At 38.9% G+C, this 17,053-nt stretch overlaps 1 protein-coding gene across 3 annotated transcripts in view; it reads right to left on the bottom strand.

Annotated features, from left to right (window-relative positions):
* The window catches only part of PPFIBP2 (PPFIA binding protein 2), a 92,872-nt gene that overhangs the window by 47,379 nt on the left and 28,440 nt on the right, over positions 1 to 17,053 (bottom strand). For 2 of the 3 annotated variants that reach the window (XM_069016562.1, XM_069016565.1), the window contains exon 3: positions 13,908 to 14,122. In XM_069016562.1, the coding sequence (XP_068872663.1) occupies positions 13,908 to 14,122 (215 nt within the window). Of the gene's footprint in view, positions 1 to 1,683; positions 2,483 to 13,907; positions 14,123 to 17,053 lie in introns of those variants that run through there. The other variant, XM_069016561.1, reaches the window with a different exon arrangement.

Raw genomic sequence — 17,053 nt, 5'->3', positions numbered from 1 at the left:
CAGGAAAACTGAACAAGAAACTTAGATTGTTCCAACTTTTTTGCTATCTAAATCACTTTCAAAAGAATTTGGGAGCAGACTGCTTAAGTTCTCCTGGGAACAAAGCAAGATCATTTTCAGTCCTCCTCCCTTCCCCCACATGTGCTCACCCCTTTAAAGAGCTTGCAAGGAAAAGCAGCAGCATTGATATTCTCCTTCATGTACCTGACATAAAGGGAATTACATGCAACTACAGCAGGAGCACCATTAACTCCTGTAAAATCTTGTGCCACGCTTGAACACGGTATCCTTTCTGAGCACAGTCCACCAGCTGACAGCAGCACACCTTATTAACCTCTTTGTTAGCAAACCTGTCTTTACAGAAATGAAATTTGCACCAGGAAGCAGGAGTGGCAGACACGCTGTATCCATAACCTCATTTAAATAGCAAATTAATATGTGAGCTCAAAATACACTTTTTAAAGAGGTAATTAGCTTTTAACTGCACAGAGCACAGGTTAAAATAATAGTATAATGTTACCAGCAGCTACTTCCTGTTGCCTCTTAACTATCCTCTCACTTCCCATTTAATCCCCTCCACAGACACACTCCAGAAATGTTAAAGTTTCTAGAATCCAATGTAAATATTTGGTAAATTAACTTCACTATTCTCAAGCTCTTATTAAAGACTGACACATCATTAATATTTTACACTTATTCAAGGAACTACCCGAAATAAAAATTTCTAATCACATTTCACATTAGTATTGACAGATATTTTATGTTTATACAGCTAGTAAAAACCCAAGAGTGCATGTGCATATATATTCATGTATGTATGCATATAAACAGGCAAGAATTTGCAGGAAAAGCAGACACAAGCTAAAATAGATTTTAAAATAATAAGGAGAGGATGTGCTTCTTTCGTGACACACACAATTAAATCCATATTCTAATTTAAAAACCAGCCTACTCTGAGGGATCTATTCACATCCCATTCATGGATTTTTCTAACACTGAAAAAGAAATTCTTAGAACATAAAAAAATCTAAACGCTGACAAAAACAGTGATTTTTTTCAAGGTGATGAGAGAACTGCACGAACCTACTTTTTTTAAAAGGAAGACAAAAAAAATCTCATGCAGTTAATTTATGTTTGGGCAGTTCATGACAGAATTAATAACCCTGCTTTTTAAAAAACTTATCTGTTTAGCAGAGTAACATGCACAGAGGAAAATCACGGGAAAATTACCCGAGACAAAGGCATCCCAAAAGGTCTCATACAGTTACCCCGATGAAGAATCACTTAAGTGAAGAGCTAGAGCAGAAAACTTTTCCCTTTAAAGCACAACATGGTGAACAACACCCTCTCCTTCCTTTAGCCATACGTTACCATGCAGGATTTGTTTTGTTGCACTGCAGTCCCCAGAAAGCACAAGCACTTGCCAGAATCTATTGCCATTTGCTCAAAGTTTGATCCTAGAGTTTCATTTTTAAAGACAAAGACAGCTGATTTTCTCCCCCCTCCCTAAGCCTCCTCCTCCTACACCAAGACACGTCTTTAATTCACTTCTCACGAAGAAACTCACACCATTTAAAGTCTGAGGCACTGAATGAGTTTCCTTTCGCAAAGCTGAGAATTCTGACTAAGATTTTGCAAAACGTGCATTTAGAAAGAGAAAACAAAGCCCAGCAAATCACTTACCCTCTTTAGCCACGTGAAGTGCTTGTAAATATCAATCTCACCATCCATGCTTTGGGCCCATCTCAGCAGTCACATTCCCAGGGTTAAAAGAAACTTTTGGAAGCAAGTGCTCTGCTTTGTTTTACAGGATATAGCTGTGATTTGTTCCCCTTTCAACCCTCAACTTCTAAAATCTTCAATGCCTGGTCATATTTTAAGCTGAATCCCCTGCCCCTGTCCCACAGTCTTATCCCAAAGGCTTCTCACAGATGTATATATAACACACAACTGTATAAACTTCAGGCTCCCCCCAAACATCTGGTTTTTTTAAACAGCAGATCGGTTAGCAGGAAGAACAATGCAACCCTAAAAACATTAAAAATATAACTTGCTAAAAGATCTTTAAAAAAGGATCTTTCAAGAACAGCATAAATCTGCAGGATCTGTTCCCCTTTAATGCTGAATAACAAGCTAAAAATTATTAAGCTGTCACTGAGAAACTATTCTCAAGTAATGCTTTCTCTGGCTTTCTGTTTCAAGAGTGGCTGGAACTCATTACCAAAGACCCCCTATTTCCTGTCTCTGTTCTGCTCCCTGTTTATCGTAACACTACTCAGCCTTCTTAATTTATTTCAGGCTCAGACTAAACCTAAAAATAAATTCTGCTCTTTGAATTACTTGCCTGTCCTCTCAAAAGACATTATAAAAGGGGAGGAATTCAAGGACGATCCTGTGAATAAGATAATGATCCCATAAATACTGCTATTGCCAAAGAGGCGATATTCCATCCTAACACAAGATGATGATACCCTTCCAAGATATTTGTCTGCTCCTGCTGAAGCTGAAATCTCACAGCATGGCAACTTTTCAAACTTGCAACACCAAGACAAACGCATGTGCAACGCAATGCTCTGGCAAGAAGGAAAGTTTAAAGTGCTGCCTGTTATTGTGGTGTCCTCTAGTGCCTCCACACAGTACTTATCCATGACCTTTAATTTTTCCCAATAAACTCCAGCTTCCAGTGTTGTTTCTCCCCCTAGTTCAAAGTGGCTTTGGCCTTAAACCAGGCAGCTGATTGTCACACACACAAGGACAACTGCTCGGGCAATGCCTCTTCAGACCCAAACGCAGCTGTCCCCATGGAATCTTTGGGATGATCTCAGAACATTTACTTATCTCCTCACTGCCTTCAGGTCCTACAGGCAAACTGACCCCTGGGTTTAAGGAGTAGTAAACTGGCAGTTTGGAAGAGCTAGTGACAAGGCTGCCCCTGGTACTAATGATATACACAGAGGACTCAAAGTCTGAAGTTGCACAAAGTCCTGAAAAGCCTTTCTTACAGGAACCTGCCACACTTAGGCATCTACCCACATTCCAGACTGGGGAAGTCATAGATAAGTGACAAAATTTCTTCAAGGGGATGTGGGTTTCTAATGTTTCAACCATTCTTGGCCCTTTTGACCTGATAGAGCTCTTCTCAGAACCTCACATAAGACAGAATAATAGGGAAGGATATAAACCCAGACTTTCAGTTCCTGTCATGTATTTATTATCTGTTCTTACTTAAAGTCACATGATGAGAAAAACATGACAATTTTCAGCAAGTCAGTGCTACAGGTCTTCTAAAGGCGCTGGGTTACCTAAAATCACCAGTAAATGTGACGAGAAAAGAACTGTCTGTTTCCAAAAGCAATGCTGCAAGACCAATCTGAAGGGGACTTGGGTTTCCTTGTGCATAGCATCTACTTATTTTATGCTGCCTGAAAGAGGATGAGAGCAGTTATTTGTTGAAGACCTCACACTATCTTGGAAAAATCTTAATACAGCATCAATGGTCCATTTAATAATAAAAAAAAACCCAAACAAACAAACAAAAAGACAAAAAAAAACCCAAAAAACTTAATAGAGGACACTTCCCTGGGCATTACAGCCCCTGTCATGGCTGACAAGCTGGAGGCTGAATAGAGGTTTTCTTGACATTAAACTTGAATGCCCAACAGTTTAAAGCAATTTTTTACCCAAAAATCTTGTTATCTAATTAAGGAGATTAGCAAATACACCAAACTTGATCTCACAGCACTGCATATCCCATAGTATCACCACTATGGTGCCTTAAGTTCCACTTTCCATCCATTTCAAAACATAGGCTCTAAGACTCCTATTTCAGTCTTACTCATGGAAAAAGGAAATACCTCTCTTAAAGCATTCCACCATACTTTATCAGCTAATGATTGTGGTATTAATTTTCAAATCTACAGAAAAGCTGTGTTACTAAACTTCCCAGCGCCCCAGTGCAGCATCTACATTTAGGGTAGTATCCATTTCTTCTTTTAAAAGTATTAAAAGTGACAACATACCTTACTTCTGCCTTGTCACTTGTGCTGGATTTCATGCAAAGGTCTCTTGATTCCTGTTAGTCATTCTTCCTGATTAAAAGCTAAGTGTCTGAATTTTCTGCATCTTATCAGCCAGAATGTTGACAGCATACATTCCAGACAGTCACATGCTCACTGGGAGCCTGTCACCTGCATACTGACCTTTACATCCTGCTTGAGCTTTGGCCTGGAACCTTCAGAAGCCAACTGAATGCAAATCAAGTGCCCCAGATTTGCTTAGAATGCTTTTGCATCTCACGGGGAAAGCAGGTTAGCTTCTCTGGGCAGTGTGAAAATAAGGAAAACATGCTGCAATCTCAGGATTACCACTGTATGGTTTTCTTATTTTCAGTCAATCCATGTCTGTGCGTAGCTCTTCACTGAGGACCAGTTTCTGGTTCAGTGGAGAACTGAAAAACAAAGAAGCAAAAGCCCTCCACTGCCACTGCAGAACCAACACCCTCAAGTGTTCCCCCACAGAGACTGATCCAGCTGTTTCTCTCTTGCCCCATCAAATTGTTTATTTTCTCCAGTGCCGTCCCCAAAAATAAAGGACACAAATGCAATGTAGGGCACTAAGGTATTTCAAGTTAGCCATGTTTATATACTCCATAAGCTGTATGATAACCCATCAGGATTTCCTTGCCAATTCCACACTCCCATAGAGCACTGCTGACTACTGCCAGCCGTGACTGCACTAAAATCTCCATTTGCAGAACACCAAAGGTGGCAGCCCAAGAACTCGTGCTGATACACAGCCCACAAAAACCATTCAGCTAAGTGAGCCATTACTTTTAGTCAGCATGTCAAATACTTCAAACAAGCCTTGAAATCTCTTTTAAACAGTAAACAAACATGCTGCAAGGGCTTTGAAACTGAAAGCAACAATGCTTTAAACGATCAGCTACACTTCTCATGTCCCTCCACTCCAGACTATGAAGAAGCAAGAAAACATCCAGAAATCCCCTTACAACTGTGGAGGGAAAGGCACTGTCTGGTGTTTTCCCTTTTCTACCAACACTGATTTGAGCAAGCCCAGAGTTTGTTTGCTTTTCCACCTCTTCTTCGCACCCAGCTGAGGCTCTATGAACACTATAAAATTGTATTTACTAGCACTGTTTTAGCAATTTTACTTTTTATTTGTGATAAAATACAGGTTTTGGTGCAGCACAAGTGCAAACAGTCAATCGTGTTCTTCTATTCCCTCTGAATCTCTTGGGAAATCAAAGAGCAAAGGAACAGGGATCAGAGCACTTCTCCAGGGCCTGGAGCATGGCACCTGTCTGCCTTTTAATCAATAACTTATAGATTGTTCTGGCTTCCAATCCCATCAGCCTCTGAAAACACAAAAAGAACTTACACTTGCTCTTTTAGGCCAAGGAATGGAGTGACCACGTTTGCATCCTCCCAGCCTCATCAGGGGAGCCCAGTGAGGATGGACATGCCACAAGAATTTATTCATTCCCAAGAATTAGTATCAATTTTTCCTACATCTATTCCTCTGTGTTTTTTTTCCCCAATCCTAGTGTCTGGGCTGCTTTGGAAACAAAGGGATTAGGACCAGATTTTACAAGGGAAATATTTTTCAGCATGCCAATTCACACATGTCATTCTCATGGTGAAGAAAAGTGTGAGAGCTTCAGACTGAAAAAACAGAGAGAAAATATGAGAATACTTGTGTATAAAGAAACTCAGGCCATTTGTGCAGAAGACAATGGAGGAAGAAATCCCTTTTACATGGCAAAAATGACTTCAGGAATCGAGATGAAGTATTTCCAGCAAGAAAATTTGTCTTAGAATCTTAATTGTGACTAACTGATAATGCCTACGTGACAGAAAGAAGCAACTCTTGGAACAAAATGAAAAAAATACACTGCATTCTGTAGATCAGCACATTTGCTTTGCCTGTGATAATTTTAAAAAAAATAAACAATATCCTGGGAAAGAGACAAAAAATAACATTTTACAGATGCACAAACAAATAATCCTTTCCCAGCATAAGATGCACTCAGTCCTAATGGCTTAATTATTTGATTAAAATCTGTATTTTGGAATTAAATGGACTTAGATGGCCATTAGTTCCATGTGGTGGTTAACCCTTACCCTTATTCCAAATTGGTGATTCTTCCAGCAGGTGCTGACATCTCTGGAGCCATTCCCATACCACATATCCCCAGCACTGCCATGTCCTTTCTGGTCACTGCTCAAGCAATAAGCAGCTCCCTTGCCTTGGCTGGCATAAAGAATGTATTGCTGGTTCTTAGATGGAGCTACTGTCTGTTAATTCATCCACAGACATTTGCACATTCTTGGCAGTCTCAAGCATTCCTCTCCATATGCTGAAATACTTTGTCCAGCCCAAGTTCTACAAGAACTATGACTTTTTTTTTTTTGCATGAAACTTATTCAGAAGAGAACATAAGAAACCTGAGTACCCTGTTTTCACATAAAATCTAAAAAATATTTTCTACTTAACAGAGCAGCAATATCACTGTGAACACTTCCCCCAGTTATATGCAAAAGTACGCTGATATGTAAAGAAAATAATTAAAGATATTTATTTACCTCCTACCACACAACACATTACAATAAGTCAATAAATTTAGTTTCCAGTCTGAAAGGTTTCAAAGCACTGCTGAAACTGCCAAACCTGCGTTAAATCAGTGTATGAGACATCTGAAACAGGATATTTACCAAATACTTGCACACACACCATTACAAGGTTACAGTTTGCCTCTCCTCACTATGATGCACATCAGATTTTTCTCTTCTAAATTTCATAATGGAAAAAATAGTAAAAAAAGACCCCAAACCAAAATAAGCTGCTGATACACCTTTACAAGTCCTTATTTCTGATAAGGATTATGCAATTTTAAAATTTTTTTTTTTCCTTAAGCATTTCATTATTAAGGAAACTTAAGCCCGTTGTTTTCTTTTTATGAAAAAGAGTAGGATGCCAACATGTTGTACAATATCTCTAAAATAAGTATATTTTTTTCCATTTTTGAACAGCAACAAAAGCTGAAAAAATATTTACTTGCATGTTATTAGCATACTAATCCAAAAGAGAATGAAATAACTTTGTTGTGGATACAACATTGTTATGTTTGTCAAAACTAATAAGATTTAGCAAATGTCGATAGGTCCACCTATCCATCCAAATTCTGTGAAATGTGAATAGGAGTTACATACAGAAATACTTCTAAATTATGCCCTTCCTCTATTATTCAAATAATGTCTCCAAATCAGTACAGGGCGTTTAAAAACTAAATTTGGCTCCAGTTTCTTTACATAACCTCTACACCTTTTCTGTCACCACCATTGTTTAAGGAAACAATTCCCTCTTACCAATCTCTCTGTTAATTACTTTATGGAAAACATTTTCCAAAGTTTCTTGTAGCTCCACTCGGAAAATACATTTCTGCATTAATGTTTGCTAAATGAATACAGTGTATACCATTGAAATAGGTGAAAAGTAATGCAGCTGGAGATTCTAGTGACAGATCAGAAGGTGAGATGGAAAAGGGACTCCATGCACAGCATCAGACACAAAAGGAAAGATGAACTAATGGCATATTCAGCCACTCAGTGCAAAGGAAGGCACCGAAGCCAACAGCTGAACAAGACTTGTACAAATGGAACTGAATGAATTGTATTAATGCTTTTGGAGGATAAAATGCAATTTCTGTATAAAATCATGGCTCCTACAGAGTATTCCACTGACACCATCAAGGTGTGGATAGGCCACGTAGCTCAGGATTGCACCTGAGGGCAAACTTCCTATATGTCAGTAGAATACCTTGAAACCTTGAAATGCTTACATAAAAGTACAGGCCCTGCTGTGATAGCAGGAATATCACCTGTCTTCCATGAGTACTCTAAGCCTGTAACACAATCCTGTTTAAGCACTTCTGGTCATTGTAGTTTAAGGTGGCTCTGTTAAACATTATTGATCATTACAAGGGTGAAAGAAAATGCCATTTTTAGAAAGAGATCTAAATCAGCCCTACCCACTGTTGTAAACTTCTATTAGTTCTTCATGTAGAGGAGACTTCACTACTTCTCCTGAGAGCTGCCACAGTGAGCAGTCACAATCAGAGATGGTAGGGTTGATTCCCAGACAAAGCAACCACAGAACAGTGGAAAAATTAGGCCTGGTTTAGAAAAGTTCCATGAAAGCTCTGTACAAAGTAGCAGTTCCACTATGTCCTAGGCATTCTAGTATTCATAAATGGCTGAACACATGAAGGGCACTTCTCTGCTGGCTCTGGTGTACTGTGAATTGCTCTGAAACACTTGGGGAGCTCTGAGAGGCCCAGATTTTCCAGTTCAGGGCTTCCTTGCATCATCAATTCATTGAAAAGGAGCTGGAGCACTGTGGAGGACCAGGGCATTCAACTTTCAACTCTGAGTCCCTCTCAGAAAACACAACCCATCTAATGTTTCAATCTGGCAGAAATAAACAGGAATGCTTATGGAGTGACGGCTTTTCTGCGCTGTCCCAGGCAGGCTCCACTGCTCCATTTTCAATCTAACGTGTTAAAATCACTTGGCAGTGGGGAGATCCAGCTATAAATAGCTCCATCAGGACTCCCAGCAGCTGAGCTCCACAGTCAGATCCACCAGCAGATAAATACACTGGCTTTAACTGGCACTGCTCAGAATACATTCCCTTCCCACTCAGCTGTTGCTGAAAAATGCTATTGATACTTTTATAAAAGCGCGTTTTCAAGTACATGGAAGTGCCCCAAACTCAGTCATTTTCTGTCTCTCATCTGGACGGATAACCCTGTGAAATTAATCTTAGACAAAAGTGAAACAGAGAGACCAGTGATTATGTTTCAGCAGAGCACTTTAACACATGCTTAAAATAAAACTTTGAAGTGACTTCAAAACTCCACAAGCTCCATCAAGTCAGAATTCTGAACTGGGCTTTACTGTTTTAATTCAAGTCTTTGTGAAGATACTGGGGAAAAATATTCCTTGATTTTAACCCACAGTGGAAACAATTTCTTTTGAACATTAATAATGAGCAAATAGCAAGCAAGACTGTAAGGAATTTATCCTGTTTCAGCTAAAAAGTCTCTGGTTTTACCACTAAAGCATAGATCTTGAAAAGAAACAAAGCACAGCACATATCATAAGGCAAATCACATTTTATTAAAAATTGCCTCTATCACATGTTCCTCTGCTATTTCTTCTGCTCTTCTCTCCACTTCCTCAAATTGGGAATATTTAGAAAGATGTTCAGACTCAAACTTCCAAAAAACCTTCTACTAACGTGTTTTCACAAATCGGCATTTTAAGGCTCAGTATATAAAGCTACATGATGGAGTGGTTTGCTTTAAATATAGGTGTTCCATTAGGAGGAAGATCACGTTTTGCAGTCTTGAAAATGAGGTTTTCACTCATGCTTAAGAACAACTGTAAGAACACCAGTGTTCCTCTTTACCCAGAAAAGGATTCCACAAAGGTGGATAGAATAAAACCCAGAATGAACAGTGTGGATGTTCATTTAGAGTTATGAAACTGCAGTAAAATACATTCTCTTGTAGCTCACAAAGCCAAACACAGTCAATTGTCACTGCAGCAGTTAATTTTTAATGCTGAAATTACTATCTGCTTTGTGATAGGTCACGTGCTCACTGGCAATACTGAAATATTTAACAAGAAACATTGATACTATCTACCAATTTGTTTTGTATGAACTTGCCCTGATAATCCCTAGGTCTTTGTGTTCTGTTTTTAAGGCCAAAGAATTTATGATCATAAAGCCATGTAAAACACTTCAGACATTCTCTTCAAGGCAAAAGTTTTGACTACAATCCTTAAGTAGTTAAAGTCTATAATCAATCATGTTTTCCTCTGTTTTAGGTTTGTCAAAAGATTTGTGCAACTACAGCAACAATAAAATTCTCATTCTTTGAGACATAGAATCTTTCTAAATTCAGTGCTAACCCTGTCAAACCTATTTCACCTGTCTCAAAGAAGGGACAGCACAGTTACTGCATCCAGCACAGTTACTGCATCCTGCTGTAAACTCAGGAACATGAATTGTTCACACATCCCAGACCACAGAAACAAAAAAAGGCCTTTTCAAAAAGAACACCTGTAGTTCAACAGATGCTGTGCCTCGATCTTAGAGGAAACACCAAATCACCAATGGCTCCATAAGAAAATGGAATAAAGCAGCTGTTCTCAAAAGAGTTAATAAGGAAGGCAGTATCAGGTATGAAACACGATGCCTAAAGCTTTCCTATACTAGAGGTATCTAAGTTTTCCCACATCTTTGGCATTCACACCTAGAGCAGACGGGACAAAGAATATAAAAGTTACCATTGGTAAAAATAATTAATTAATTAATTAATTAAATTGTTCAGACCACCAAACATCACTTGGTGATGCTTTATGCCTGATACTTTATGCCTGATAAAGTTTGGTGCTATGGAGCTGAAGGAAGCTGAGACCATCTGCAGTGTCTATAATCACCACAGAAACTTCCTGACTGATCAGAAATAAACCCGTGTGCCTCAAAGCTGACCGAGGGCTAAACTCCACAGACTTTATTTATTCATTTGAACACTAGGTGTAGTTCAGCACATTAAGAGGCAATTCCCAAAGCTGTAAAGCTGCTTCAGCTATAAGGCCAAGGAGCAATTTTCTGCAGAAAGTATTTTCCTCACGCAGGTCCACCTGAGCTCTGGTTTGCAGATGTTACAATGTCCAACACAAACAGCATGAAGAAGGGTCAGCCACTTTCTGTCCTCTAAGCTGCAATCCCAAATCCTGCTGTGTGGCAAATACAGGGCAGGGACACCCACACTGGGCCTCAGAGAGCTTTCAGGGCTGCATTAGGTTAAGAAGATTGCTAAGGCAGAAGGAGCACAAGAGACAATAATTGGGACTTTTATCCCATAATTTGCTTAAACCCAAATGCTGGCAGTCAAATGCTGCTGTTTGATACTATCCAGCAGGAATGAGCCTCGAGTCTTCCTTCTGACTTCCCTTTCTGTCAGCAAAGCAATATGGGGCAGTGGCAAAACACCTATTCAAATTATTTCCATTAGGCACATTGTTTGTATTCTTGATTAACAATGGCAGCTGAAATGATTTTTTAATACCATTTTCAACCACACAATTAAGTGAAGAAGAATCATAAAATAAGACACTTTCCTTGAAAGAAACGTGCTTATCTGCATTTAAAATGAACATGAGATGGCTTTTTATATCTCTAGTTTCTAATGTGTGACTCATCAGGATAAGCTGGGAATATTTTTGATGCCCATTCGAGTAAAATGTTAGAAATAAATTAATTGCTGTAGTCTCTGAAGCTATGCAGTTACATGCTAGAGCAGCTCTCCAGCTTCAAAAGAAGGTGCATGGACCCCAAAAATAAACAGATCTGGAATTAATCACCCACAAAAGAAAATCCCTCTCCATTTATAGCTATTATTTAAACTATAATAGCTCTAAAAGATAAAAACTTAGAGGCATAGGTTCACCATTCACTACAAAGTTTGTTACAATTCAATTACTGCTACTGATATTAAGCATTGTTTTATGTAATGTTTCAGTTGAACACAGCCATTAAATGTCCTCCAAATCTCTGTACTCAGCCAGTAGCCTACACTTTAGATAGAATGCTTAGAAGAGACACTTTGGAGCACATTCCACTGGAGAATGTGCCAGAGCTGGCATTTTTTGTGTAGTGATGTTTTACCTGAGGGATACCAGCTGCAGCAATTGGGGACCCACACTTCAGGGGTGCCTGTGTGAACCCATGGGTCAACAGGGGAACCCACAGCCATAGGAGGGGCTGCTCATGCTTGTAACCAACGTCAAGGGAGGGAGGGAATGTGTGTGCCTTAACTGTGAATGTGTGTGGGATTTTAACTTTCTGGAATTAGTTTTAGAACTGCATTTAGAAATTTCTAAGTGTTCCTTAATGTTTCTTAAGCCTCTAAGTATTCTGGTTTATCTGTTGCATTGCTGATGTTGATCTTAGAGTCCCCTGATCTCTAGTCAACTAGCATTTTAATGAATCAGCAAATGGCCTTAGTATTGGTGTACTTAAACCACGGGAATTGAGTGGGGTTTTCTAAATGATACTCCAGCACTTCACAGAGTAATGATCACCAAACTGCACTTGAGGCTTCCAGTGAGCATGGATTCACTGAGATGCAGAGTTCTCATTCTTTAGAACTCACTACCTCAACTATCCTGACATATGACACATATGTCATGTTTCATGGCTCTGGGCTGGAATGAAGGAAATTTCAGTATGGGACACAGCTGTGAAATACATAATCCATTTCCATCAAATGACCTGAATTTTATCAGATTTCTTCCACAGAAATTATATGCATGCTTGCAAATTATTTGCATCTTAAAAAAATATAAGAAAGGTCTTCAAATACGTAAGATTGCTATTCATTTTCAAGTAACAGTCACAGCAACTATGCAGTATCCTCCCTCTATACAGAGCAGTGCAAAATATTTTCAAATCAGTCATCTCTATATACTGGACTAGAGATACTCTATACCACATCTTCCCTGTTTCCTTGGTTCTGAATCCAGACTGGCCAACTGCTTTGTCAAATGAATACGACTCTTGACACAGGTTCAATTTTACTGTGAACAACTCTGAAAATTCATGTCTTTTTCGCAGTAAACCCATCTTTTAGTTACCATAAAGATTAGAAAAATCATTAAAATTTCTGCTGAGGCACGCATTCGGTAAGAGCTGGCCTAAGGATATCTAAATCCAAAACCTAATACTGTAAATCCAAATTAAACATTGCCTACACCTCTACCTTTCAAAACTGGTACCAAATTCTCGTTCCTTTCTCTCATATGGGCCCAAACAGGATTTTCCAGCCCCAGACCTGCACTCTGTGAAGAATGCCAACGAGCCAGCAGCTGACAAGTTCAAACAAAAGCAGCCACCTTTCCAACAACATGAGGTTACAGTCAGCACACGGCAGCTACAGCAGACAATAAACACCAAACCTGAGGCTACAGGCATGGTTACATAAAAGCCACATGCACTGACAAAGCCACAAGAAAAACCATTAGTCAAGGAAACTTTCTGAAGCTGGGGAAGCGACAGGTAGGTTTTACTCATGAGGAGCCACCATTCCTATGCAGTGGCAGGTTTGCTGAATGGGAGTGCTCTGTCAGGACCTGCTGCTTCTCTTCCTTTACATCCAGTGGGTCTCTTCTTTTGAGGCCTGCCTGAAGCTCTGCTCCTCACCTGGTAAGCAAGCCTCAGTCTTTTCCAGTATAATCAGATGTTTATTCCCTGTCTATCCCAGTAGGAATATCTCTCCTGCAGAATCAAAGGCTTTCCTGCATTTACTCCCACTGCCTGCTGGACAGGATACTTTGGAGACTTGTAATACTGATAGCAAAGGAAATCTAGCAAGGAAGAGGAAAGGAGAATCATCCAGTCTGGATCTGTCCCTTCAACAGACAATGCCACTGTACTTTAAACCAACAGTGTAAAAACTCAGAGTTTTGTAAACAGTTATAAATTTGTTATCTCCAGCAGAGTGAACCAAAGCAAACCAAACCAAAAAATAAAAACCCACAGTAAAGGCAATATTTTTTATACTTCATTTTTACTATCTCTTCTCTCCCCAAGGACAAAATAAGATCTTTTATCAGCTTCTTACACTCCTATATCTGCATTGCTTCACACATAAATCAGCACATAAAGCAGTGATATCCTCAGCTTTCTATTTTTACTCACCACCCCCTACAGTTTTCTAAGTATGCAGATTTCAGTTATTATAAAAATAATTTAAGTATGAAAATACTTGACCCAAACCTGTTTGCAGGCAAAATGGAAAAGCTGAAATAACAACTCACCAGGTTCTCCTCGAACCACTCCCTCAGACACACTGCTGTGGCCCCTGGGATTTGATTTCGCAACGCTTCTTTCTCCTGAGGATCCTCCAGCATCTCCAGGGCCATCCTCAGATCTTCCAGGAGGTGCAAAATTTGAAATGTGCCCAGGTACACTGATGGAGCAGGTGACACAATATCATACCCACCGTTAGCATACTCTGCGGCTGACTTTGTGCCTAAAACAAACAAAATGAGGAGAGACAATAATGTTATATAATTACTTTGTAGGTGATAAATTAATAGGTGCATTTGGACTTCAGACTGACAAAATTCAGTTTAGGATGAAAACCTTCATTTCAGGCTTAGAAATACTTGAATCAGTCTCTAGGTAAATCAGGAAGACTGGAGAATTAAATGCAAGAGGTATGTACAAGCATTATCAAAAAAGAATTTTGACCTAGAACACATTTGCAATGGCCGTTAAATTAGAAATCCCAAAACCTTATCCCAAATCACCTGTAATTTTCCACAGTTACCAAGAGATGTCACTAACTTCTCAGCTACATCGTTGGAAGTCCCCACACAGCATGCTGCTAAGCAATGTAAGAATGACTGATGCTGCCCTTTGACAAGAAACTTGGATCAAAATAGATCATGTTACCAGATCTAGAAAAATATAAATGACTGTGAGCAGGTTTAGAACTCTCCCACACAGAACAACCACGCAAAATTTAGCAGTATAAATGGCAAATGAAACTTTTCTAGCTCTATAAATTACAAAAAGCTCTCTAAATTGCACTGCCTCTCTCTTCCCAGCCCTCCAGCATTTATATTATTTTCTCAACAACAAGAAACACAGTAGAAACCATATCTCACTTATGGAAGGATTATAAATAATACAAATTCTAATATCTCCAAAACTTTTTGTCTTAGTAGCCTGTATGTTTCAAGGAGATCCACATTAAAATATGGTATCTTTTCTCAGTCCTGAATTTCAGACCTTGATTTCATTTAATATGCCTTTGTTTCTGTAAGAACCAGTCGGGTGGAAAACTTCTATTTGCTCTACTTTTTAGAGTTTTTATTTGCAATTCATTACCTCATGTACCTAATAGATTGAACACATGTCTTCATTCATGTTCTTTCTGGCATAAACAATCACAATTTCCCCTCCTATTTGACTTAATGGGCGATTTTTTTTAGGTTTTTGATCATTCCCATTGTGCTGGACCCACACAGCATATGGTATTCATTAGAACACTATGTAATTGATGTCCACAAGGGATTACAATAATCTCCATGCTATTCTTCCTTTTACTCCTGTGTTTAACACAGTTTACATGTTAGCTATGAAAGGAACAAAAATCTTCACGGGGTCTTTGAAAATTATCTGCTAAGTTTATTTTTTTCCCCGAGCAGACACATCTAATGTGATGTACAAACATATAAGGAATTCAGGTTTTCTTCTTCAATGCACACTACCTCACATTAATCAGTGTTAGTTTGCCTGCTGTGGTCATTTATCTACCATGATTCAGGCACTACAAACTACGTTTGAAGCCAGTGATCCATTTTACGTGTAGCTGGATACACAACTCATGAATCCACCAACACTCTAGGTCCTAAGACACAGAAATGCCTTCTGCACCTAGATTAGCTTTTAAACAAACTGCTAATTGATCATTCAATGCTAATATTGTTCCCCATGTCACCCAGTTTTTTGAACAAGGTTGATACTTTGTCTCTCACTTTTTGCATGCTTAACTTTACTCACAGCCTTTGGGAAAATTTAGATAGTACTAACCAGGTTTTCTTCAACCACTGTTTTAATGACCCAAAGTACTCTGTCAGGTCTTTGCAAAAAATGGTGGGTCTCGAATTCTACCCTACGTGTGGGGGTTTTTCTTTGAATGTTTTAAGCAATAAAAAGCCCTCCCTAGAAATTTTGCAAGCTCCATAGTAGGATTTTTCTTTTTTTTTTGATAAAGCAACACTCATTTTCCCTACTGGAGCATTTCATATTACCTCAATCTCTTTTCAGACTCAGAATATTCCGTTTGATCCTGTTGACTTCCGCTGCTTATGAGTTTATTTTAATACCTCAAGTGCAAGATCTCATCTTAATTTCTGGCTAAGACTATGTCCAAGATAAGGTTTCTTCAATATCCGGTGCTCCAAAGGCTGCCACACGAGACAACCTCAGCCCGTAAATCAACCTTGGCTTCCTGAATTACTTCCTTTCGAGGGGAGGATCAACTGACTGGTTTGCAGGACTTGTGTTCTCTAACCACTAAATGATATTTTCTTATGTATTTCTATGCTTTCAGCTACTCAGGCCAGATTATTTCTGTTTATGTATCTCCTAATGCAGATTAATATTAAGCCTAAGCAACGAAAAGTAGCAGATTTCCAAACTGTGTAAGGGCCATTTGGATCATATAACCAATTACATCTTTTCATTCAGCCAGAGTGGCTTATTACCTACACTCTGAGAGATGCACACACAAACTGATACATGACACTGACTTCTTAAGTAGCATTGATTCCTTGGTTATTGTGCCATTTCTCACTCTTTCTTCTGGAAAACTCCATGTCAATATTTTCTTTTTCTAGTGTGAAAAGTGCTTGCTAAGCAAAATCAGACACGATTCAAAGCTACTTCATCATCAGCTTTGGTGGCTACACCTTCAATGAACTGGCAATTTAAAATATTTATGGAATGGGAAAAACTGAAAGGGGCATTCTGCTATAGATTTCTTCATGTTATTTGCATTAATACTTTTTATTTATAGACAAGTGGAAAAAAAACCCAAACTAAATTCTACACAATCAAAACAAAACCATATTAACTTACAGGCCCACAACTAATATTTCAGATGTGAAATAAAAGCCAAGCTAAATAAAATTTAAAACAAATGTTCAGGAGTTCAGTTAATTGACCTAGGTAGATAGTTTATATAGTCAAATACACTCCTACACCATATGTATACACACTGTAACTTTCTCCAGGACAGTATTGGTAACATCTTTGTTCACCAGTCCAAATGACTCACTGTGTATCACCTCTTGCCTCAATCCTTACATTGTCATGGCTACAACATTCCTGGCAACATCCACCTTCTACAGAAAATAATCTCAGCTTCTGCAGGAAAATTCAGTGTCAGTGA

This window comes from Aphelocoma coerulescens, chromosome 5 (genome assembly GCF_041296385.1).
Source record: "Aphelocoma coerulescens isolate FSJ_1873_10779 chromosome 5, UR_Acoe_1.0, whole genome shotgun sequence".
NCBI classification, from domain to species: domain Eukaryota; kingdom Metazoa; phylum Chordata; class Aves; order Passeriformes; family Corvidae; genus Aphelocoma; species Aphelocoma coerulescens.
This window is presented reverse-complemented; position numbering and strand designations above follow the sequence as displayed.